The sequence below is a fragment of the Rattus norvegicus genome, chromosome 10, assembly GCF_036323735.1.
Source record: "Rattus norvegicus strain BN/NHsdMcwi chromosome 10, GRCr8, whole genome shotgun sequence".
NCBI classification, from domain to species: domain Eukaryota; kingdom Metazoa; phylum Chordata; class Mammalia; order Rodentia; family Muridae; genus Rattus; species Rattus norvegicus.
The window spans coordinates 19,773,456-19,799,878 of NC_086028.1; the positions used below are offsets into that span (position 1 = coordinate 19,773,456).

Consider the following 26,423-nt stretch of genomic DNA (forward strand, 5'->3'; position numbering starts at 1 on the left):
TAATTTTAAGTGTTCTAGTTTTTAATTTTTGGTTCTTAAGATAGATTATTTAATCACATAACATTCAAATTCCATATCCAACACAGCAAATAGGTTTAAATTATAACGTTCTCTTCTGATGATGGTCTGTTCCCTGTGATTCATAGTTCTGAGCAGGATCATCACTTAAGGAACTTCTGGGTCACAATCACAGCCACATCTGAATTCTTGGTCACCGAGGCATGAACATACTAGGTCTTAGCACTGGTTTATGCAAATGCTCCACAAGGGTGTCCCACCAATAGAAATGACGATTAGCAAGGCCACCACGCAGCACCTCACTACTGCTGTGGGCACTGCATCTCTGGGGTTGACTTCGAGGACACATACATGATGGTGTGTGATTTCTTAGAAGCTCCTTTTTCCAATTTGCTTGTAGCTTCTTTTCTTTCCTTCACTTTTGTTGGAAGCCTTGATTCTTCAGTTAACCTACCAACATTAAGAAGATATTCTGAATTCAAGTATGGTCAAGAAAAAGAAGTGCCTAACAGAGTGGGCGTCCAAAAGGGGGAGTGTTATTTTAAATACACAGGACAAGAACTATTAGTAGATTCCATTAGGATACTAAGTGGCTGACTCTAAAATGAGTTTTTCTATCAGTAGACTTAACTTTTAAAAAATGTTTTATAAGTATCTTTAAGTCTGATAAAAGGTCAAGGATGCCAAAGTTAAAGTATTAAGTAAAAGGAGATACTCACCATAAGAACATGGAATACAAAATTCAAAATGCTAAAGCAATATTTTAAGGTTGATAACACATTCAAAAAGTTAAGCACAAAGATGAAAAAAACAGAACCTCAGGCTTCCCAAGTACATGTCTGTCTCAGTCAAGAAAGCAGAAAAAAACAACCAATCAACAAAACTCTCCAAACTGAGTTTCCATCAGGCAAGCAGTAACAAACAGTGCAGATGCTTGAAAGGTCTAAAGACTCTTCATGGGAAAGCATTCATTATCTGACTGAAGCAGGCCGTACTCTAGTCGTAGCTAAGCCCACCTTTACTGTGACTAAGTTAACTCAGAATTGTGTGTCTAAGCTAAACAAGCAGAAATGATATAAGGTTGGCAATTTTTGTTTACAGATGTATTTATTTATTTATTATGTATACAGTGCTCTATGTGCATGTATGTTTGCACACCAGAGGAGGGCACCAGATTTATTATACACAGGCACTATGTGGTTGCTGGGAACTGAACTCAGGACCTCTGGAAGAGTAGCCAACACTCTTAACCTCTGAGCCATCTCTCCAGCTGGATTGGAAATGTTTTTAGTAGATGGACTTACACACTTAAAAACAAATGCTCTGAAATATTTTCTAGTTTTGCTGTGGGTTTTAATCAGACAAAAACTTTCCAGTGTACAATGGAGAGCATTAGTGGTGTGGCATGCATCTGTGTACTGCTGCTCAACAACAAAGGGCAGGGAGACAAACGAGCACAGCAGACAACAAGGCGCCATGGCCATCTGAGATTCTCCAGAGAGACAGACATGTCACAGGCAGTGCCCGCTGGGTTCCTCTCAGAATGTTTGAGGCTGGGGGAGATATTCACTAGAATACTGTTTTAATTTCATGTGTCTTATAGACTTAAACATTATTTTAAAAATAATGTTTAATAGCAGCTAGCAGCTGATGTTTTAACGGGTGAATACTTTGTTTAGTAGCACTGGGAACTTAAAATCACATGAAGCACACCAGGAGGCCCTTTGGTATGGGGGGGCTGTGTCTCCCTCTCAGTTAAATGTCTGATTCTGCACTCACTCTTTTGAGACTCACACACTTCGCAGAGAGCTCATCTCATGGTGCAAATGCTCATCGAGATGCTCAACCTGTAAGTGCATGCAGGTCTACGGTAACACATTCGTCACTGCGCTGCGTGTAGACATCACTCAGCTCCTCACACAGTCTGCCTCCTTCATTTTCCTGACTCACTTTTTAAAACTTCTTGTACAAGTGTGTGGGTGTATGTACAAGTGTGTGGGTGTATGTGTTCTGCCTGTCCTTCCTGTGCCCGTCCCTTTCGACTTTGCTTCTGTTTTCGTGTCACATGCACATATATGATTTTAATCACATATAAAATTTGGGTGTCACAAATGAGAGAAACATATATTGTTGGTCTGAGACCAGCTTAATTAGTTTAGCATGAGCCTCTCCACTTGTATTCTTCTTTCTCCAAATTACCCAGCCCTGTCGCCTCCAAGGCTAAAAGTCCCACTGCATTCAGACCACAGAGCCTCCACCCATGCCCGTGCTGCTGGACATCCAGGTCAGGCCCACACTCACTACTGTCCTACTGACCTTGCCATGTGTCCAGACCCTCTGTCAGGTGCCAGGCACAGAGCCCTGGAACGATATTTCCTTCACATACCCTCTGATGCTCTCTGTTAGTCACAAACTCAATTACACAGAAAGCTGGAAGTTTTCAAGTTTTGAAATAAAAATGAAACTAATTAGCTTTGATATTTAAAAACGTCAAGCAGGCATCAAAGCCTATTTCTGCAGGCTTAGTATAAATATGAAAAACCATAAAACTTTTACCTGTTCTTACCAAAAATCTTAGGCCTAAATGTTTAAGACTACTGGAGAGCTCTTTGAGAAAGTTGGTTTTTCTTTCTCTTGAACAGAGAAAAACAACATTTACCCCACCCAGCAAGACCCTCTGGAACAGAGGGCTGGGCTGTCTCTGCTCTGTGGGCTGGGGAAGTGAGACTGCCTAGCATCACTTGCTGTTCACAGCCCTCTCCTCCTGCAGCCACCTTAGTCTACCTGACTCTATGACAAGAACCAAAGGAAGGTCACTCAGACAGCAGAGCTCCAAGTGCAGTGGTGGGAAGAGAGACAGAGCCACACGGCACAGTGCAGGCAGGGAGAAAGGAAAGACGGAGAAGGCTGCTGGTGGCCAGGCAGAAAGACACACTGACCTGGGAGAACTGGGGGTGTTCCCACTTTGTTCATGTAGGACCTCAGTGCTGGCTGGACTAGCCACAAGCGTCACACACTTCTCCTTCTTCGGCTGTGTATCCAGAGGCAGGCTCTTATGAGGAGAGAGGCTGGCTGGCTGCTTCCACTGCACCGTGTTATCTTTTAAGTTATCAAGACAGGACTCCTCCTTCCTCTCAAGTGGAAGTCTAGAAACGTCTTCCCCAGTGGCACTGGCAGCAGCTGTTTCTTCTGGGGTGTTTATATTCAATGGCAGCACCTCACGCCTCCTTTTGAGTACAGGTACTTCAATTCTCTCTGAAAAAAAAAACAAGCATAAAATATATGCTTATCGAATAAAAACAAAGACACATTCCAAGAAAACTCAGTGAGTTATACACGAATTCACTTCCCTTTTTGGTTCTCTGAAGATACACTTTTCTCTTTGATAAAATATACACTTTTTTTTTTTTTTTTTTTGTTCTTTTTTTCGGAGCTGGGGACCGAACCCAGGGCTTTGCGCTTCCTAGGCAAGTGCTCTACCGCTGAGCTAAATCCCCAACCCCAAAATATACACTTTTAAGTTAAATTTTCATATAAATACACATTGCATGTTGAGTACCCTTCCAGCCCCCTTCGTTCTCCCATTTTCTCGGCTCTCCTCCTGCCCCCTCACTCTCCTGGTCATCTTCACTTCCACTTCCTCCTCCTGTCTTCACCATCTCTCTGACATGCACTCTTCACTGTTCTGTCTCTGGGGTCCAGGAAAGGACTCCAGGCTTCACCCTCACTCAACTCCAGCTGTGGCCCCACACACCAGCAACTCTGTCCTATCAGACTATCTGTAACCTTCTCCTTGTCAATTCTGTAATGCAGAAAGCCCAGGAATGGCCAGGATGTGCAGGTGAAAGCAGGACATCTTCCTGAACCTCTGGGAGGTACAGCATCTGTGGCCGAGTCCAGGAGTTCTGGTTCAAGTCTCACACTGCAGCCAGGTGACCTCGGGCAGTAACTTCTCTGCACTTCAGTATCTTTAAATTTAAGAATGCCAAGCCTGCTTCACTCAGTACTGTCTTACAGAGGTGAAATGAAAAGGACAGATGGAACTACGAATACTGGTTATGTACGCCTCCTGGACTCATCTATAGAATATACTCAGACTCTTGCCACTTCTACGATGCATGTCTCCCCAGCTGCAACCACATCCTGCCTCACAGCAGCGACTGCAGAGCATCTGGCCTCATGGCCTCCTGACCGCTGTGAGGGTCCCACAGCCGCTCAGTGACTCGCTCTGTTTAATGCCTTTCTCCCACCTACACATTAAGGTGCCTTTTCATTTTCAATACCAGAACACCAGCAGTCTGAGGTCCTGCAGCAGGACGCTTCCCGCTCACACTGCTGCTTTCAGACCGGCAAGCTCCCACCTTTATTTCACACTGTGCTTCTGAATCACCCTGACCCCCACCACCTCAAGTCTTTGCTGGGTTGACAGACCACTGAAATTCATAATGGGTAATTCTTAATCAGGGGAGCCTACTGGAGTCAAAGAGAAAGAAGCCTTTTTAAAACTATAAAAAAAAAAAAACTAAAAAAAAAATAAAAATCTTCCTATTGTCAACAATCTCCCCCTAGTGGTGAAACTCACTATAGTTCTCAGAGATGACTGCAAACAGAGTTGAGGCAAAGGTACAGTTCTCTGGACCCAAATCCCACCCAGAGAGAGCTGGTCTCTGAGGAGTGCTGTACTCCTAAGTTCACAGGTGAGATGAACACTTTTGCTCCAATAACTAGCCAAAGAGGAGACCACGGGGTTTAGGAACCACAGAGCAACCAGGGACAGGATTCTTCTGGTCTCCATCTGCACCTGAGTTAACCCAGTAGCACCGCTCTCCAGACCCAAATCCCACCCAGAGGAAGCTGGTCTCCTAGGAGTGCTGACACACTTAAGATCACAGGATCACAGGAGGGACAGACTCCAGTCTGAGACAGCAAGACCAACCAACACCAGAGATGACCAGATGGTGAGACATAAGCACAAGAACCTAAGCAACAGAAACCAAGGCTACTTGGCATCACCAGAACCCAGTTCTCCCACCACAGCAGGTTCTGGATTCCCTAGCACACCAGAAAAGCATGATCTGGATTTAAAATCACCTCTCATGATGATGATCGAGGACTTTAAGAAGGACATAAATAACTCCCTTAAAGAAATACAAGAGGGCACAGGTAAATGGGTAGAAACCCTTAAAGAGGAAACAAAAAAATCCCTTAAAGAATTACAGAAAAACACAACCAAGCATGTGAACCTAAACCATCCAGGATCTAAAACTGGAAGTAGAAACAATAGAGAAACACAAAGGGAGACAACTCTGGAGATTGAAAACCAGGGAAGAGATTAGGAGTCACAGATGCGAGCATCACCAACAGAATACAAGAGATAAAGAGAGAATCTCAGGGGCAGAAGATACCATAGAAAACAAAAAGCTCCTAACCTGCAACATCCAGGAAATCAGGACACAATGAGAAGATCAAACCTAAGGATAATAGGTATAGAAGAGAGTGAAGACTCCCAACTTAAAGGGCCAGTAAATATATCCAACAAAATTATAGAAGAAAACTTCCCTAACCTAAAGAAAGAGATGCCCATAAACATACAAGAAGCCTACAGAACTCCAAATAGATTGGACCAGGAAAAAAATTCTTCCTGTACTAATCAAAACACCAAATACACAAAACAAAGAATATTAAAAGCAACAAGAGAAAAAGGTCAAGTAACATATAAAGGCAGATCTATCAGAATTATACCAGAGACTCTAAAAGCCAGAATATTCTGGGCGGATATCATACAGACCCTAGGAGAAAACAAATGCCAGCCTAGGCTACTATACCCAGCAAAAGTCTCAATTAACATAAATTAACATAAAGAACAAAATATTCTATGACAAAACCAAATTCACACACTATCTTTATACAAATTCGGCCCTACAAAGGATAATAGATGGAAAACTCCAACACAAGGAGGGAAACTATACCCTAGGAAAAGCAAGAGAGTAATCTTTCAACTAACCCAAAAGCAGATACCCACACAAATATAATTCCACCTCTAACAACAAAAATAACAGGAAACAACAATCACGTTTCCTTAATCTCTCTTAGTATCAATGGACTCAATTCCCCAATAAAAAGACACAGACTAAGAGACTGGATACATAAACAGAACCCAGCGTTTGCTGCATACTAGAAACACACCTCAGTGACAAAGACAGACACTACCTCATAGTAAAAGGCTGGAAAACAATTTTTCCAAGCAAGTGGTCCCAAGAAACAAGCTGGAGTGGCCATTCTAATATTGAATAAAATCAACTTTCAACCAAAAGTATCAAAAAAGATAAAGGACACTCCATACTCATCAAAGGACCCAAAAGACACTCTAACATATAAGGACATGTTAACATGCTCCACTATGTTCATAGAGCCTTATTTATAATAGCCAGAAGCTGGAAAGAACCCAGATGTCCTTCAGTGGAGGAATGGATACAGAAAATGTGAGACATTTACACAATGGAGTACTGGAGGATTAACTGTGTGTGTGGCTAAGCCTCCAGGCCTTTAGGTATCTCATTGTAATGAAGATCTGTCTTGAGCCTATGTGACCTCGTCCACTACCTGTGAAGGGGCTTGGGGCGTTGCCCTTACATGACTAATGGTCACAAATCTATGGAGGACTGCAGGCTAGTGACCGGCCTGGTTTCCTGGGAGTGAGGCAAAGCACATACCATCCCTTTCAGGATCTTTAGGATTCAAACAGCCTCAACTGGGAACCAGGCCATCTTTCACTGTCCCACAGAGTACTATTGAGTTATTAAAAAACAATGATTTCATGAAATTCTTAGGCAAAAGGATGGAATTAGAAAATATCATCCTGAGTGAGGTAACCCGGTCTTAGAAGAACACACATGGTATACACTCACTGATAAGTGGATATTAGCTCAAAAGCTTGGAATACTCAAGATACAATTCACAGACCACATGAAGCTCAATAAGAAGGAAGACCAAAATGTGGATGCTTCAGTCCTTCTTAGAAGGGAGAACAAAATACTCATAGAAAGAAATATGGAGACAAAGTGTGGAGCAGAGTATGAAGGAAAGGCCATCCAGAGATCCATCCCATACACAGACACTGTTGCAGATGCCAAGAAGTGCTTGCTAACAGGAGCCTGATTAGATGTCTCCTGAGAGGCTCTGCTAGAGGCCTGACAAATGCAGAGGTGTGCTCACAATCAACCATTGTACTGAGCACAGGGTCCCCAATGGAGGAGTTAGAGAAAGGACTGAAGGAGCTGAAGGGTTTTGCAACTCATAGGAAGAACAATATCAACCAACCAGAGCTCCCAGGGACTAAACCACCAAACAAAGAGTATACGTGGAGGGACCCATGGCTCCAGCTGCATATGTAGCAGAGAATGGCCTTGTTGGACATCATGGGAAGAGAGTCTTTTGGTCCTGGGAAGGCTTAATGCCCCAGTGTAGGGAAAAGTCAGGGCTGGGAGTGGGTAGGTAGGTCGGGGAGCACCCTCATAGAAGCAGGAGGAGGGAGGATGGGATAGCAGGTTTCAAGAGGGGAAACCAGGAAATGGGATAACATCTGAAAAGTAAATAAATGAAATATCCAATAAAAATATGTAATATATATATATCATATATGCGCACGCGCGCACACACACACACACAAAGAATCCTTAAACTAAAACATGTTAACACAGTCTTTTCAGAAGGAGATAGGTCAGAACCACACACAGCATTCATATATTTCTTAACACAGACTTTCTAATTTTCAATTTACACACAAGAAAACCCAATGTTTATAGCAGTTACAAAGATTCTATACATAAGCTATTTCCTGAGTAATTAGATTTAGTATATTTCTCTCATCAAAATGTTTTTCCTTAAAAACAGAACTCTTGAGATGGCGCACACCTTTAATTCCAGCACTCGGCAGGCATCAGCAGTAGGTTCTCAAATTCACATCTGGACTATACGAAGAATTCTATGCTCACCAGGTCTGCATAGTGAGATCCCATATCAACGTTAAGTAGAGAGGAAGGACGGAAAGAAGGAAATCCACGATATAAGGTGGAAGAAGATGGTAGAATCTTTATTTCCATTATCTGTCTAGGTCTGAATAACCATGTACTCAAAAATACTTCATAGGGCTTGCAAAACAAAATTCAAAAGTAAGATGGTGAAGACTCTGGACCTCCGCCAACACACACACACACACACACACACGCACGCACACACATACACACACACACACACACGCACACACATACACACACACACGGAGCAACTGAACTATATATAAAAGGTTCTCCATGCCTGTGATCCCCTTGCCCCCAGCCACTATGGGATCATGCACAGAATCACGTGACTGTGCTCAAAGAGAGACGTGAAGATAGAGACATCTGACTTCCCTGTCATTCTCACTCACATCCTTCCTTACAACTCCACACTGTCCCACAAGGGAGACTACCAGGGGGTTTTCACACTCCAAGTGAGAGGAAAACAGGCCAACAGGAATTAAGATCCAGAGTGTGACAGTAGCCCTTTGTCCCTGCCAAACATTCCAGACAGACTACATTAGGTCCCACACTGCCGGAGGCGTAGGCCACATGGCCTTTGGACTTGAGTGTGTGACTGGCTCTCCCATGTCCTGAGTGCCCTCTTATGGACTGTTCATGGGCCCACCCAGGGTGGATACTGTATAGGACACAGAGCCATCACAAAACCGACAGCTAACCTGTGCTCAGAGTGACCTCTAAATGCTGAAGTTGAAAAGTGGGCCACTCAGTTTCCAAACAAACAAACAACTACACCACTACCAAAATAATCAAACAAAAGTCCCAGGCAAAGACGGATGGCAATGAGTGTAAGAAACACCTAATTCATCATCCAGAGATACATTTAGGGACGGAGATAGCCAAGGATGGAATGCCTCAAAAAGGGTGAAACAAGGTACCAATGAAAGAACTTAAGACAGGCATGTGAGTGATCTGGTGGACAAACAACTTAGCCATTTTAAGAAAAATCAGGGGACTGGAGAGATGGCTCAGCGGTTAAGAGCACTGATTCTTTTCCAGAGGTCCTGAGTTCAATTCCCAGCACCAACATGTGGCTCACAACCATCTGTAATGGGATCCGATGACCTCTTCTGGTGTATCTGAAGACAGCAATAGTGTACTTGCATACATGAAATAAATAAGTCTTAAAAAAAAAAAAACAAAACCAAAAAACAGAGAATTTCAAGCCAGGTCAGATAATGAAAAACATAAGAAAAAACAAACAGTAAATGAAAAATCAAGTAGATGATATCAACCAGAATAAAGAATAGTGAGTCTTAAAGACAGGCTGTTGGAGAATAAAGGAAAAAAAGAAAATGAATGAGAAGGAAGAAACATCAGTAGTTTAGGAGACAGCATCCAAAGGGAACGTCTGCCACTGGTACCAGAAGAGAACTAGAGAATGACAAAAAGTGTATTAAAGTTTATTCAAAGGAATAACAGAAAACATAATAAACCCAAGATATGTAAAAGGATGGGAAGGTCAAAAGCACGGCAGCCCCGCAGCAGACTTTCAGAGTACAGTAAACCCCACAGACAAGGAATCCACTTGACTAGACCCGTCTTCCAAAAAAAGCTAACGGATGCTCAAAAGGAAAGGGTGAAGATGCTAATGTGCGCCATGACACCACATGAAGGTGGGGTGGACGGTCATGGCTCAGTGGTTAAACGCGCTGGCTGCCCTTCCAGAGGACCTGAGTTCAATTCCCAGCACCCACACGGCAGCTCACATCTGTCCTTACCTGCAGTTCCAGGTTATCTGACATCGTCTTCTGATCTTCACAGGCACAGTGTGCACATGGTGTACAGACATACATGCAGACACACAGCCGTATGCACGGACATACAGACACCTTGGGTGGGGACACCTTGGGTGGGGACACCTTGGGTGGCGAAGAAGAAGCACCTCATGTCTAACACCTAAAATGGTAGAGAGAACCCTGGACTCTGGACTTGAGAGCCACAGCCTCCGTGCCCTCAGCAGAAAGACTTAAAAACAATACTAACAAAGGAACGATTCCAATCAATTGTTATAATAAGGAATATAAAAAGATTTGAATTTTTGACAACAAAAATAAAAGCAAGGAGAGAAATGGAACTAAGTAAAGGGTTTTTTCCTTTGTATTTAAAACTGTCACCGTTCCATTCAATATAACTTGTTTTAAATATTAAGATGTTCTTTATAAGCTGCAGGTAATTATAAGTAAAAAAAGTTCAAATCTGAGGCATGGAACCAAATATAACAACTGAGAAACATTACTCTGTAATGGAGACAGTAGGAGAGAAGGAAGGAAGAAAAGGCCTAACAACCAGCAAACAACCAGCATTGCAGCGGCACCAAGGTCTTAGCGATCAGTAATTGCCCTGGATGCAGATGGATCACATAATCTAATGAAGACAGAGAGTAGCTGACAGGTTACAAAAGTGAGAGCAAATGATGCTGCTGGCACGAGACTCACTTTATCTGCAAGGATGTGCAGAAGCTAAAAATGAATGAATAAAAATGTAATCCACCAGAGAAGGTGAGATATTTATGTCAAGTCAAATAAACTTCACATCAAAACTATGAGACTGGGACATTAAAGAATGATCAAGGGGCCCAGACCAGACCTGTAGCATGAATATACACAGTAGCCCGCCATGCAGGTGCCATCAAATCTGTATTAGAGGGACAACAGGACAAGCAACAATTGCAGAGGCCAACACCCTGCTTACAGCAATGGATGTCATCAGACAAAATCAGCAACACTGTGCACTACAAACTGACTGTTATCTACCTACAGCTGTAGAACTCCCATTTTCTCTACTGCACATGAAGATCACATACTATGGAAAAAACAATTCTGAACAGAAACAAACCCAAACTGACCCCAAGGAAATCAGCAGTAGAAAAGACACTGAGTAACAGAGCTGAACAGAAAGCTAGGAATTAACTAACCCACCAACACAAAGCCCCAATGTCCACAGAGTCAAAATATGTAATGGGGAAAGGGGGATTTCTGCAATTAACTGTGCTAAGAGAACAGGGTGATCGCTGCATGACTGAACTAGGGAAGACCTAGTGAGGTCTTCTAGAGGAGACCTCAAAGCACAAGCAGTCAAAGCAAGAATAAACATGAGGGCATATCATCCTAAAACTCCTGCAACAGCAAAGGGAATGATGAAGAGAGCCTACTCAGAGGAAGAAAGGACAGCAAATTACACACCTATAAAACCTTAGTGTCTACAAATTATAAAAACCCAAAAGCAAATACCTCTCCAACAATCTCATTTTATAACAGAGCAAAATAGGGACTACTGAGATGACTCGCTGATGCTTTCCTCAGGAACCTGAGAACGTGATTCCGAGCTCCAGGAACTGAAGGTAGAAAGAGGGAACCAGCCTTACACTGTTGGTGTCTGATGACCACACACATGCTGTGGTGTGTAAGCACAGATATGTACAGGTACACACTCACGTGCAAGAATGAATACATGTTTAAAAAGTAAATATCATGTGATCTCCTTCAGCTGGGAGCTCTAACAGTCAACAATGATGCACTGTGAATGTCAGAAACTTTCGGAGTTTTCCCTACTTCAAAGGGATAAAGGCATAAAGATATTCAACTGAAATCATGAGTAGTTCTGAGACGTTTCTACAGAGATGGACTATCTTGATTTAATCATTATACAATACATAAATAAGTGGAAACATCACACTGCACCCTAATAATTGTGTCCAATTGCTATGTGTCAGAAGAAAAACAATTAGAACTCTCAATTTGGACAGCGCTTGAGGTTAAAACTATATCTCAGCATTTTTGGTGGTGAGTCCTGGGACACATGACTAACTTCTGGTCAATAGAATGTCAGCTGACAACATCTAAGGAGCCTGGATCCTAACATGCAAAATAGTCCATCAGTCCTGGAACCTCCAGGGGTCCATCAGAGGGGGAGAAGGGTGGGCTGAGGGTGTGTGAGAGACAGAGAGAGAGAGGAAGGCAGGAGTAAGTCCTTGAACCTAAGTCTTGCTTAGTTCCTCTACAAACAAACCTAACTGGGCCAGCTCCTAGTATCAGTTGTTTCAAGAAAATGAAACTTTGAGTTGGGCATGATGACACACACGCATCTATGATCCCACTCAGGAGGCAGAATAAAGATTATGAATATGAGGCCAGCCTGAACTGCACAGCGAGACCCTTCCTCCAAGTTACTTCAAAACTCTTTGGGACACCCTGAGATGCTTAAAGGAGAAAAACTTAAGTCCTTGCTGTACAGTATGTTGAACTCAGACATCCTAAGAGAAAACATGACTACATTCATGTTTATGTAGTAACCAATTCTCTTAATTTCCCTACACATTTGAGGGCTACACTGTACCACAGAAACGCAATAACGAGTTAGTTTACAGTGACCTGGGTAAAAAGCTACAAATGATTTGAACAATGAGAGCCTACAAAACACACCTTCAGGCTCGTACTTCAGCTTGAGTTCATCTAGCTTAGCTCTCAGTTTCAGGTTTTCACTCTCTGAGAGCTGCAGGTGTCTTTCATTTGCAAACAGTTTCCGTTCAATATCCAGGGTCCGCTGGCTCTCAAATAATGCCTTCATCCTCTGGATGGACAGTTCACCCTTCGTGCTTTCATTTTCTTTGCTACAGGAACAGGAAAGAATAATTAGAGAATATGAAGATAATACATGCCACAGACATGATGGAATAAACTTTGTGTGTTAAAAAGGTGTTTTTCTGAGATTTTAGCAATAAAGAAAAGAATACCGAACAGTTAAATAAGTTCTAACAATGCAACCTCCATAAGACCTCTATAAATCCTTTAGAGAAAAGAGAAAATATTTTTCCCAAATGCACACATGCATGAAGTTTTGAATTATTTGGAATTTATTCTTAAATTCTAATTGGGAACTTAGAATCCCTTTCACTTTCCAACCAGACACTGAACGTAAAGTACATACTTTATATAAACCCATATGCTGCACAAAGATATTTTATTGACTTTCTCCTGAAATTTTTTGACAATTAAAAACAAACAAAAAAGAAATGAGTAATACCACTGTAAGCAAGCGGACCCCTTCATCTGTGCATTCCCACTCGCAAACACTTACTTTAGTTTATCAAGCTTCAGCTGAAGCAAATCTGTGTAGTAGGTGCTGTCTTCTAGAGCACAAGCACTGTCTGATGTGGAAGACTTGGATTCCATATTTTCATATAAGTTCTAGTGAAAGAAAACACTCGTTACACTAAGTACACAGCAGATGAGGTCTGCTATGGTAGCTGCAGCCACCACGAAGGAGGTGCTTATCAGTTGGAGGCCACCATGCTAACCACCGCCCTCTGAACTACCTGCCTTCTGGAGTGGGGAGAACCAGTAGTCCCGTTTCTCACTTAAGGAAAGTGCCTCGATTTGACACGGGCACAAAAATGCATGTTTAATTCTGAGACGAAGGCTGTCAACCACACCAGTCCCACTGTTCCCTCTCCTAGCTCTTACAATGGAAAAAGCAATGACTGCTAGGTTCAGTTCTGGACTTTAGAGGTCATGAAATGGAGAACCATGGAGAGGAAATCCTTTAAGTTACTTCTGAGGTCCCACCCCCATCCTTAGAACTGAAGAGAAGTCTTTGTATTCTCTTGGAGGGGAGGTAAATTTATTCAAAACCTTCCAAGCAATTTTATAGGCTGCAGAAACCCCAAACCTCCTAATTTCAAAATAAATACAGTGTGTGTGTGTGTGTGTGTGTTAGATAAGAGAAAAGAAACATGTAAAATAACTAATCGTTGTGAAGAAATGTAACTTGAATAACGTAACAGGGCTCTGCAGAGGTAAATGTGGAAGACGAATGCACACGTAGCAGCGTGGTTTCTGAGGTAGCTGATAAACCTGGCGTCTCCCTGGGACCATGTTTGACAAATGTTGCTGGAACTGACTTCACATCCTACATCCAAGACTGAGGTAAGACTGCTGTTAGTTCAAGAGAATTTAAACACTGGGTCAATTTGTACTGAAACTGAAAGTTGATTACATAATAAACTATGGAAGCTAAAAATTTGAGAAATTCAATTCAGAATTTGGCTTTTGGAAAGATGTTACATATACCTTAAATTTCTCCAGTTTATTAATTTCCCCTAAAAGGTGTTTTATTTCACCATTCTTCTGCTCTAACATGGCGAACAACCGTTCCTGCTGCTCAAATTCGGTTTGTGATCCCCTCATCCTCAGCAACGTGGAAATTTGTAACTAGAAAAAAAAAAAATCACACACACACACCCCCAATCAAAATTGAGATTCTGGTAAACATATTTCTGGTATAATTACTGTTTTGTGCTCCAAGATTTGAATTCATGTTGGAAAGTAAGTAGTTCTTTTTTATCTCAAAATCTGAAAACATTTGCATTAAACACTTTGCTGTGGATGTAACTTTGAAGTACTTATTTTGACTATTTTTATACTTATCTGAAGTCTTCAGCACAAGTATTTATGTGTCTGTAATGTACCCTGGACTACATGCTGTGGCCTGGCAGCGTGCCATTCCAATGGTGCATGGGCCTGGCCACATCATGCCTGCCAGTCATCGCCTGAATTACCACCATGAGTCTAACTGGGAATTTCCTAAAATTTTTAATTAAGTGGGGGCAACTGTTAAGTTACCTACAGAAATAAATGACAAAGATGGGAATATGTTTTACTATGTGTGAAGTCCACGACAACTCCAAGAGGCCTGTGGCGGCTACTGCTTTCCCACTTGCACACACAACCTAACTCCACACCTCGAGTAGCTCATCTAACCCCCAAGTCCGGCTACTTAATTCCTCATTGCTCTGTAAACACTGTGAACAGAGAACGGGAGGGAGCCTTTCTCACAACCCATTACTTCTGTAGCCGCATCGGGCAGAAGGAAGGAGGGGTCGGAGCCAAAGGTCAGGTGCAGATAGGACTGGGTTTTCTCAGCGCTACAAGCTTCTCCATAGCTGCTCAGCTGACTGGAATGAGGAACTGAAGAGCGAGCCTCCCACTTCAGACAGTCTATACTGAGTAAACGAACAGCAGGGAGGGCAAGTGTGATGCAGATTTCAATAGTTCTTCATGTGAGAACGGGGAGAGAGTAAGTCTAGGTGAAGCAGGAAGCAGGGTTATGCTCAAGAGGCAAAAAATCAACTCTCTCATTCCAACTAGACAAGACTCACTGTCTACCTGGCCGAGTCAGCGAGGAACCACACCACTGAAGCACTCAGAAGCTACTGCCCCAAGATTTTTTTTAAATAAAAAATAATCACGCAATTTACAAGTAATCGCGTGTACACTGTCTGAAGGAAACATTTCCTGCACAGACGTGCGCAGTGCTAGGACTGCGGATGTGGAAGCCTTTGCCAGTCAGCCATACCTTCATCTTGTTCATCTGATCTCTGGTGAAGGCATTTTGCTTCTTCAGTGACTGGTATTTGTCTTTCATCAGGTTGAGCCGGCGTTCCATTGCCACCCTTCGATCCTCCACCTGGAAGACATTAATGGGCTTGTTCCTGTACTAAATGAACTGCCGATGCAGTCAGTTCAGTCAGGAGAGGCCGGCAAGCACCTCTGCGAACAGAGAGTTTCCTTTGCTGTTGGGATCCGCCGCCTGCTGGAGTGCATGGCCCAGCTGCACCTGGAGATCCTGATTTTCTACACGAGCTTTCTGGGTGGAAAAGAAAACAGTTTCAGTTTCAGTAACGGAGGGCACGTGGCTACTAACCAGCGTGGTGACCCTTGTCTTACCTCCAAGGCATTATAGTAAGAGACCGCCTCCTTCTCTCGCTCCTCCTTTTCTTCTTTAAGCCGGTCTACCTGGTGCAGTAAGGAAGCGTTGAGACATTCTAGTTGCTCCTGTTTGCACTGTAGTTCGTTCACCTCTTCTCTGAGGGCGTTCTGTTCAACAGGAGCACAGACATGAATTCTCACTCAGCAGTTGATTCAGTATTTATTACTGGTTCCCAACTCACGTTAAAACAAAACCATTCAAAGGTTGCCAAATATATTTTTTTTTCTAGCAGAGAGCCAACAAAAATACTTTGGAAGTGCCTCCCGTTTCCTGTGAACTTAAGTTTTAATTATCTTCAGTTGAAATAAAAATCCATACTGACATGTGCTGATATTTTATATTGGGCTTTTAGGATCCAAACTCAGATAAGAATAAAAGCCTATAATGACCCCAGAGTTTCCATAATCTAAAACCTGCCTCACATCATCATAAATTAGAAAATCATTTTATGGATGAAGCAATCTGAAAGTTCTGCAGCATCAAAACCATTTCAGGCCTCAGCCTAGATCTTAAGAACAATTACAAGAACGTGCAGAGATACTCTGAAGTAAAACAAGAAAACACCCGGAATGTGTTACCTTCACACCCTCTGCCTCGGTCAGCTCGGTCTGAAGAGACAGCAGCTCTGACGACACACTGCTGAGTGCCCGTTGCTCAGACAGCAGCCGGAGCTCTTCCGACTTGTGAGAGAGAAGCTCCCCCTGGTGATCCAGCTTCTGCTTCAGCTGCTTCTCACTAAGCCTTGCTTCGTCTAATTCCACTTTCAGATTCTCTAACTAAAGCCAGAAAAGAGACAAAGATTCACAACTCCAAACTCAAAGGCTATTTCCTTTCCGAAAGCCATATTTAGAGTCCATACCTGACTTTCCAGTTGCTACTCTACAGAAACTTGCTGGGTCTGAGTGATGTAAGCAGAGGAACTCTCCCTCCCAACCGGTGGCGCTGGGAACTGAAGGCAGGCTCTTGGGTTTTCAGGCTAACCCATCTCTCACCAAGTCACATCCCCACCCACTAAGTCTCTTCAACAAACTCAGGAGTAACCCACACCAGCATCCAAGTAGACCTGGTGTTCTTAGAAGCAACTCAAGGTGGGAGAGCTAACCATGAGGTATCTGTGTAGAATGGGAAGTGCTCCTCATCTCCAGCAAAGAGGAGGATAAGGGGGAAGAGGAAAAGGAAGAAAAGGAGAGGAGGGGGAGAAGGAAGAGGAGGTGGAAGAGGATGAAGATGAGGAAGAGGAAGAAGAGGAAAGGAGAAGAAAAAGGAGGTGATGGAGGAAGAGGAAGAGGACGAGGAGGAGCAGCAGCATGGGTAACAATGGAGCAAGCTGGTAACCTGACTAGAAAGCCACAGTGGTGTGATGATGGTGGAGATGGTTTGGACTCCAGGGACATGAGCTACCATAACATTTTATAGGTCAACTCCCTGGAGCTCAATGAGAGATTAAATGTGAGAAATGAAAAATATATGAGTTAACCCTTGAAGATACTAGAAACAAATGTTTGAGAATATCAGCAATACCACAATTTTAAAAAAATTTATTTTTCTTATAATCTTTATAATTATCATTGCTTTACCTAGTCCCCAAACATTTCCTTTATCATATCTACTTAGGTAATTAGGGCTACCGCTAGTTCCATGTGCAAATGAAAAACATCATTTCTAGTTATCCACGTCTCAGATCTGATTAGCTGCAAATAAGATTACTACCTGTCAGAGCCACAGGCAAGATCCACAAAAGCATCATTTACTTAATATGATTTCACTGATACCATTATTTAAAATGGAAAAATATTAAGAGATACTACTAAATACTAAGAATTGAAAAACAGACTTCTGAGAAAATAAGGCATTAAAAATCTTATTGAGTTTTCAGAGTAGGATCTGAAAAAAAAAATCAGACTACAAACTTCGTACGCGTAAGCAAAGCCCTACATTTTTCAGATGCAAACTGAAGGCACTGGGCAGCCGGGGTTTGAGAGTGAATGGACTCACTGAACAGCTGCTTACTCTGTACCCAGAATGCACCAAGTGCACGAAGCCAGTCCTAGGCTTTCCTGACAATCTGTGGTTCTTCTTTGGTTCAATTTTCTCAGTTTGCCTAGACATTAGCATCCTTGTCTGCCATAATGGAGACAATGTTACCTCCCCCACAGAGTCCTTGAGGACTGGATCATCCTTATTTCTTCCTTCCACTTCTAAAGCACATTACCTTGCAGGCAGGATGCTGTGTAGTGCAGAACATCAGCACATAACTCAGTGCAGGAACGGCTGCAGGACCAGTTACTTTGCAAGGTGAACCACACCACATGCTACACAGAGGCTACACTGGTCACCAATATTACAACTATTTCAAATACCAATATTCATCTACCTGATTTAAATAATTAAATAAATTATTACCTGTAATTAGAAGCCTAGCATGTATACAAATTCCTGCCATAGCTTGTTTCTCGGTATTTCCACTCAAAGCGTTACATAGAGAAACTTAGCTGTTTTGTAGAGCTAGAACTTACGCACCCCACGCACCCAATGCTTACAGATAACCGTGCAAGCACAGGGAATTGCACTCTGAACACAGATCCAAACCTTGTTTCTCAGGCCGTGCACTTCCTGCCGGTGGCTTCTGTGCAGCTGCATTTCTAACTGCTCCAGCTGCGCTTTCTGCTGCTGCCTCAGGGCCTCACACTCACAGCTCAGACTCTCCAACATCCGACTCTTGAGCTCTACTTCTCTTTGAAGGGCATACTTCTCTTGGTTATAATTCTGAAAACACATTTAAATGCATAAAATCATTGGATATTACCAGTTAGCACCTTAAGCTGGTTGGTTCATTTGCTGCTTTCCAAGGAACAACCACCTGTCAAGTTGGGGCTAACATAGCTAATCTTTCGTTTACTTTTTTGAGTTGGGGGCAGGGTTACATCATGTTCACATGGGGAAGCACACATGTATATGTATGTTACTGTAGGAGAGATGACAGCTTCAGGTGTTGTTCCTCGGGTAATGACCACCTTATTTGGGGGACAGAGTCTCTCACTGACCTGAAACCTGCCTGCTAACTAAGGCAGGAGGGACTGCCATGGGCTGAGCTGGGATCCACCTACTTCTGACGCTCCAGAGCTGGATAACAATAGGACCATGCTCCACCGTGTCTGGGAACTATACTCAGGACCTATGAGCCCAGACCTGTAACCAGTCTAATGAACCCCAAAAGGTGGATTTGGATCTGCAGGGGTCTCAGAATGCTCAAGCTGAAAGAAGGAAAGACACTGGTCCTAGGAAATTACTGACTTCGCCTTCCAACCTGTGGTCTCTGTTGCCCCGAAAGCCAGCAGAGCAAGTAGTAATGGAGGAGTCAGTCTCTGAATGTCAAATCCAGAAGGAACAGACTGCAAAGTGTTAAGGATTTCCTGAAAAAGTTTTGCTCTTGGCTAAATAACTGTAAGTGTAACTGTAAGATTTAACATGGTAGTAAGCTTTATTGCACATTGATCACAAACTAAGAATTTGGCTGATTATTAGAACAGTAAGTTATTTCTTATTTAATACAACAGTACAATAACAGAATCTTTCCATAATTAGAATCCACTTGAGAGACAACAAGAAAAAATAAAGGGGCCTTTGGTATCAACAGACCAGAAACACTATAACCACCTCAGAGAAACTCAGCCCTCCTTTCCAACAACTATCCATTCTGTGCTTACTCCAAAAGCTAACCTCAAGACCATCTAAAGCAAACACTCAGCAACCTTAAGCCACAGTGACAGGTACTGAGGACAGGGGCAAGTTAAGAAGAGACTTTCTTTTTTTTTTTCTTTTTTTTTTTTTCGGAGCTGGGGACCGAACCCAGGGCCTTGTGCTTGCTAGGCAAGCGCTCTACCACTGAGCTAAATCCCCAACCCAAGAAGAGACTTTCTAAGGGAACAGGTATAGGAGCGCATTCTCCAAGCAGCAGGAGCAAATGCTCATGGACGCCAGATGCTGTGACGCACAGACTACAAGGGAATCCTGTTCAGCAGATCACCTTGTGCCAGGCATCCAAGCTCAGCACTGGATGTCATTTGTACCTTATCTACCAGGAATATGTTTCCAGAACCCCCGCCTGATGCTTGGACCCATAAACAGTACCAAACCCTATACATACCATGCTCACCCATGCCCAATATGTAGTATTTGACTGAATAAAATTTAATTTTTAATTTGACAGAATAAGAGACTAATGATATAACCAATGATAAAAAAGCAATTTAAAAAGTTATGTGTCATTTTTCTCTCAAATATCTCTATACTACAGTCACTATTCTTAGATGTGAGGCAGTATAATATCCATGTGATGAGATGAAATGTGTCAGGTGTTGTGTAAGGCATTTGACATCGTGTTAGGTGACTAATGACCTCACGAGACATCAAGAGGAGCAACATCTGCTTCAGGTACCCAAGCAGGACGTAACCATTACAGATTTATAAATTATCATTTCATATAAATATCTAGAGTTGTCCATGTGTTATCTATGAACAACTATAGATAGGAGAAGTATGTCAAGTCCGTGCTGGAGGGACAGTAATTGCAGTTTTCTGTCAAGGAAGGATGAACCTCACAGCATGACGGTCCATCAATCCCTATGGGAAGACAAAACAAAGGACACCGTACCAAAGTTAAAGGACACGCTACTCCAATGTTCCTGGTAAGCATTACTATCTGATAATGAGATGTTCTTCCTTGACTGCTTTGAAAAACAGTGGGATGGGTAAGAGGAAAAATACTGAATACTTTCAGAGCACTGTTTCATTTACAAAATAACTATAGACATGGTTAAAAAGTATTGCAGTTCCGTTTCTTTTTTTCTTTTCTTTTCTTTTTTTAATGAGATAAAGCAGGGTAGAGGAGGGATTTGGGGGAGGAACAACTAACCCCGAAAACTACTGCAAAAACTACTATAAAAGGTTCCTAAGATGTATACGTCTATTAAAAAGGTATTTAATAGTGTTACCATATAATTCTGCACACCGACTTTGTCTCCATTCTGAGATATATGATCTTCGCCTTGTGATTGGGCATGGAGTACTTACTAAGGACAGCAGCTCTTGGGAAAACAACATGTCATTAGTGATGTCCACCTGCTATACTGATAATCCCGAACTTCAGTTTTAAAACTCTAAACATTTAATATTAAACTGATCTAGTAATTTTAAAACCATTTGTGTGGCAGGTAATAGGTGTATGTTAGTGCGTAAGACTAGACAAGATTTCCTCTCACACTGCTTGCAGCTCTGGAGATAATCGGCAGGAGAGTTCGCAGTTTTACATTATACAGTCAGTGTTAGCCACCATGCTTACAGGACATGTGACTGACAGTCTGTGGTTGAGGACTCAGTCAAGAAGAGTGGACGAGTAACTCCAGGAGAAACATCCAATATAAAGCCAGTATAGGAAAGACTACAGAAAACACATTTGAAATGTGCTGCCCCCTTAGGAAGAGAGCAGAACACGAGAATATACAAAACCTAGTAAAGAGCTCAGACTATACCAAAAATACAACAGAAAGCCCCATGTGGCTTTCAGAAGGGAAGAAAGGAGATGGTTTATTTTCTCATGACCTCTTGGATATGTGACGTATGAACGGTAATGATGAAAGCTGGCCACCAGTTAGAAGGATACAGCAGCTGTCCAGTGGAAAGACAGCTATGGTCTGGGCTAGAGCAGCAGTATCTCAGGCAGGTCTTTTGGTGTGTTGCTTGTTTTTTGACAAATTAACTCAAACCTAGATATATGTGTAAAGAGGAAATCTTAACGGAGAAAATGCCTTTGCAAGACTGACCAGTAGGCAAGTCTGTGAGGCATTTTATTCCTAATGACGGATGTAAGAGGGCCCAGCTCACTGTGGGTGGTGTCACCCCAGGACATGTGGTTCTGGATAGTATCAGAAAACAGGTTGGCCAAGCCAGTAAGCAGCATCCATGGCCTCTGCATCAGTTCCTGCCTCCAGGTTCCTGTTCTGACTTCTCTAGATGAAATCAACCCTTTCCTCCCAAGCTGCTTTTGGTCATGGTGTTTCATCACAGTAACAGAAACCTAAATAAGATGTAAGTCAAGTCCTTAGATTTATTGATGGACAAAATGCAGGACCCCTTGACTTTAGGCTCAAGCAACTGGATGAAGGCCAATCCATTTACCAAAGCAAGTGAACATCCAATTAGCAGACAGAGAATGAGTTGTGTCAACCTTGAGATGTTCATTAATGGCAGGCACTTGGACACACTACTTTAGCCTTCAGGGAGAACTCAAGGCTTGGTGAAATGCCATGCAGCACTCAAAGGTTTAGAAATATAAAAGGAGTGAGGTAAGAAAAGCAGAGCATGGGCTGAACAGCACCTGGCCATGGAAATGTAGCCAGGAAAGCGAGCTGAACTCAGAGTCACCCAACTGCTGGAAAGAACACTGGACATTTATTTAGTTCTTCCCCTTCTCAATGCAGCTAGGGTGGGTAAAAAGAGTATGGAGTTACCACACAAACAAGTTTTTAGGTCCTAAGCACTTCCTTGTAAACAGGTGCATGGCTCCTACCTCAGCTGTGGTCATCATTTCTTCATGACATTTATCCAGCTGACTCTGCAACTCCGTCTGCCTCTCCAATAGCTGTAGGCCATACTGTGCAGCTTTCAGTCGCTCGTCTTCACACTCTTTGAGCTTGTTTCGAAGATTTGTGATATCTGCCTCCATGTTTTCTGTTTTCAATCTACTGGAAAGACAAAATACAACTACTTGAGCTGAACTTGGAACTAAATGTAGTGACATCAGAGCAAGAGAAGAAACATAAATAGTTGACAGTACCGTCATATAAAACCAAAGGGATATTAGATTTCAATTTCTGAACTGTACGAAAATTCCTCTTCTCAGAGATAGCACAGTAGGGATCAAGAAATGGCCAAACTCAGTAAAATTTGTGAAGGTTAAGTCAATACGATTTTCTGGTATGAATTCTGGGAGGTAAAAAGAAAAATTAATGCAAGGCTTCTGGCCAGAGCAATTACTAGAATGGAGCTACTCTCAGCTGAGGCACTGAGGTACAGAACGTTACAGGAAAGAAAGCAAGAATTCATATTTTGAGTATGACATGGTTAATTAAGCAATTGAATATGGACAGTGACAACATTAAGCCCTTAAGATTCTTCATCACTAGAAGATGAGCAGGATTGCTGACAAGACTCGGAATTGAAGACTGCTATGAAGAAGACCCAAAGTACCCTCAGGCATGACTCATGAAGTAAGCCAAAAGGACAAAATTCCTCCAGGGGGTGGAAAGGAACCATCATGGCAAACGATACTAAGGCAAATTAGGTGAGAAACTGGAAACTGCAAGTCCTGGCCCAAGATGCTCTGCTGGAGAAGTGAGCCAAAAGCTTGCTTGGGATAGGTTTGAGAGAACCTACACAGATATGGCAAAATGACATAAAAATCAGAGTGGAGGTCCAAAGCCTGGTGCACCAATCACTTTACACTCCAACGTCTCAAAAACGCAACCTGTATATGGTATTAAAGTGAGAGGAAGCTCTATGGGTGAGCTAGCCATCTGGGTTCAAAGCTCATTTCCACCACCAAACTGGCTACATCGTAAAAAAGTTTTGCAAACATCTTGTTTCATCTATCTTATAAATTCTGTAAGATAAGTAGAGTAAAGGGCCTCTGTCTAGGTATCAACAGAAATGCCATGTGAGCCAAAGGAATTTTAAACTTTCTGGGAGTCACATTTTCACAAATAAATACCAGGGAAAACATTTAACCAAAACATCCAAAATGTTACCACTGCAACCTCTAATCATTGAAAAAATAAACAAATACAAAAATCAATAAATCAACACGCAAAGCCTTGAACCCAAAAGTTCTCCTGCCTATAGGATGCACAGGGATAAAGACGGAGCAGAAACACTGACTGGCCCAACTTGAAACACATCCCATGAGAGCAAGCCAGCCCCTGACACTACTAATGCTACTGTGCTATGTTTGCAGATAGGAACCTAGCAGAACTAATTCCTGAGAGGTTTCATCCAGCAGCAGATAGAAGGGATGCAGAGACCAGGGCCAAGCATCCAGCGGGGCTCTGTGAGTTTTGTGGGGAAGAATAGGGGATAGAATTGAGCAAGCTAAAGGGGTCAAGGCCACCCCAGGAAGGCCAACAGAGTCAAATAACCTGGGCCCAGGGTGGCTCACTGAGGCTTAACCAACAACCAAGGAGGTTACAGGGGTTGGACCTAGGTCCCCTAACAATCGGAGCGGTGCTGTCTCTAATTCTGTTGCCTGGCATTGGATTCCCCTTCCCCTACCTGGACTGCCTAGTTGGGAGTGCTTATTTACCCCTGCTGGGGCTTGATTTCCCAGGGTTGGATGGTACTGGGGGGAGGGGGACTTCCCCTTCTCTGAGAAAAGACGGAGGGGGTAGTGGAGGTAGGAATTTGTGGGGACAGGACTGGGAGAGAAGGAGGGAGGGGGCTGAGATTGGGATGTAATGTGAATAATACATAAATAACAAAACAATTAAACAAGTAAAAAATAAGTGAATGAGATGCTACAATAAGCCTCCACCGTGTGTTACATATTTGCAACAGTTAATTCGGGCTGCACCACTGGCCAGGGCTTACGGTACTAGAGAACTCAGGACTCGGAGGTCACAGAACTAAATATCAAGATCACCCAGCACCGTGTTTACCCGTACGCAGTCAAACCCGCAGCGCAGCGGTCCGACCGAACACTACACCGACCCGGAAGGAGGCTCCTGAGAACTCAGGTTCCGGGACAACAGGCGTTCCGCCTGCGGCCGCCCGGTTCGCCCTTCCCGCCGCTCGCCCTTACCTCTCCCCACGTTTCCTGGCTGCTGCAACTGGAGGCCTGTCCGGAGAGCACTGGGCGCCCAGACGCGTGACACTAAATCTACCTCAGCATAGAAATACCACCCTCTTCATTCGGCCGAGGGTCTGTTCAGTAAGCGCCGGGGTTTTTGAATATTGTTCCCGCGAGAACTCGGGTTTCTCACGAGATGTGTTGTCCAATCCGCGCCTCCGGGGCAAACGAGAGGCGTGTCTTGCAGCGACTGCGCATGTGCATGCTGCGCGACTTGTGCTTTTAGGCGTTTCTGCTTGTCAGATTCCCTGGAAACTTTTTTTTTTATTTAACCAAGTGTTTGCTTTTAGTGAATTGTGTTTCTGAGGTGTATTTATTTGTTGTGGTCTTTAGCAGCGCCATTGTCGCCGGGTCTGAAGGTAATAGTAGTTCCACACTGGCCCGCCTGCAGTCGCCTTTAGTAGCTAAGGCATTGAGTCTAACCCGGGCCAGCACTGTGCCACATTCCACACGGATCTTCCCAGTTAGACCCGATCCACCCTGCCAGCTCCGCGGCATCTTGCACTTTCCGCAGAGGAAATTAAAGCCACCTCCAAAGAACACCCTAGTAATTCAAAGTCAAAGTGTTAGGACTGCTATTCAAACAAACCCAGCCGGTTCTGCAGGACAGCTCGAGAGCATGCGTGTCTAAATAGAAACCCCTTGTAATTTTACTTATTCTTTACACTTTTAAACAGTTGGAAATTTGGAGAGTTCTAGCAACTGGCACATGGCATCATGTCTTTTTTTTTTTTTTTTATCTAAGCACTTGGCTGCTTCTTTATCGTGATTGACTGTGTTGAATCTTTCCCGTCAGTAGATGAAGGTGCTGAAATGACTCATTGCAAAAATTAATCGAAAACTTCTCCGACGCCAGTCAACCACATTCCCATGTTTTTCTTTACATAACAAAACGTCTAAGAAGGTTTTCACTATTCAATTTTCTCCTCCTCCTCTCCCCCCTCTTCTTCCTCTTCTTCCTCTTCATCATCCTCCTCCTCCTCCTCATCATCGTCATCTCATCTAGATTTTTGAGACAGGGTCGCTGTGTAGCCCTGACTGTCCTGGAATTCTCCCTGCAGACCAGACTAGCGATGAACTCAACAGAGATCCGCCAGCCCCTCCTCGCGACTCCTGGGATTCGTTTCTTTTACTAATTTGTATTCCACCTGTCGTCTAGTCTTAAACCAGTATAGTGAATTGTCTCTTGACAGATCACCAGCGGGTTTTTGTTTGTTTGTTTGTTTTGTTTTTATTTGTTTGCTTCCTTGTTTTATCATGCAGGCCAAACTTGTACTGTACCCCGTTGATTTTTAACCTTCAATGTCCAGAGGTCAGTGTTTACTTTCCCCTTTTCCTGCATTTGGTAGAGTTGAATGTCTCCATTAAATTTTAATATCTTGATGTACCATAGCCTTTGACCTCCTGCCTTTTCACTTATAGACCGGTATTTCTGATGGAGCTAGACCAGACTTTAAAGGACTGAGCTGGTTTTTAAGATAAACAGTGATCTGTCAAGCAGATATAATCGTGAGAAAGATTAAATGAAGCAAATCCTATTTCTTCTACCATTCTCAGATTGTTCAACTCAGGAGTCAGGAAGATAACCTCTAGCCTTGGCCAGTCATGACTAGTTAACGCGTGTAACGAAGATCTTTGTGAACTCCTTGTTTCGTTCT

General features: G+C 43.0%; 1 protein-coding gene across 2 annotated transcripts; it reads right to left on the bottom strand.

The window, feature by feature from the left end:
- Positions 1-24,886, bottom strand: Spdl1 (spindle apparatus coiled-coil protein 1). 2 transcript variants are annotated; one of them, XM_006246104.3, is made up of 12 exons: positions 24,718-24,886; positions 22,435-22,606; positions 18,456-18,632; positions 16,445-16,642; positions 15,824-15,973; positions 15,645-15,743; positions 15,453-15,563; positions 14,168-14,308; positions 13,176-13,285; positions 12,521-12,708; positions 2,958-3,273; positions 1-468 (listed from the first exon to the last, which is right to left on the bottom strand). In XM_006246104.3, exons 2-12 carry the CDS (start codon positions 22,588-22,590, stop codon positions 321-323), a joined length of 1,794 nt encoding a protein of 597 aa, XP_006246166.1. In that variant the 5' UTR covers positions 22,591-22,606; positions 24,718-24,886; the 3' UTR covers positions 1-320. The 2 variants fall into 2 exon arrangements, with proteins under 2 accessions (XP_006246166.1, NP_001029310.1); NM_001034138.1 differs by having other exon boundaries at positions 22,435-22,609; positions 24,718-24,842.
- Positions 24,887-26,423: the final 1,537 nt, after the last annotated feature.

Excerpts from the sequence above, each read along its gene's own strand:
- Spdl1 (XM_006246104.3), bottom strand. The coding sequence starts at position 22,590 with ATGGAGGCAGATATCACAAATCTTCGAAACAAGCTCAAAGAGTGTGAA. Across the intron at positions 18,633-22,434 it reads AAATGATGACCACAGCTGAG|AATTATAACCAAGAGAAGTA; the intron begins GTAGGAGCCATG and ends ATGTGTTTTCAG. Across the intron at positions 15,974-16,444 it reads CCGAGGCAGAGGGTGTGAAG|AACGCCCTCAGAGAAGAGGT; the intron begins GTAACACATTCC and ends CCTGTTGAACAG.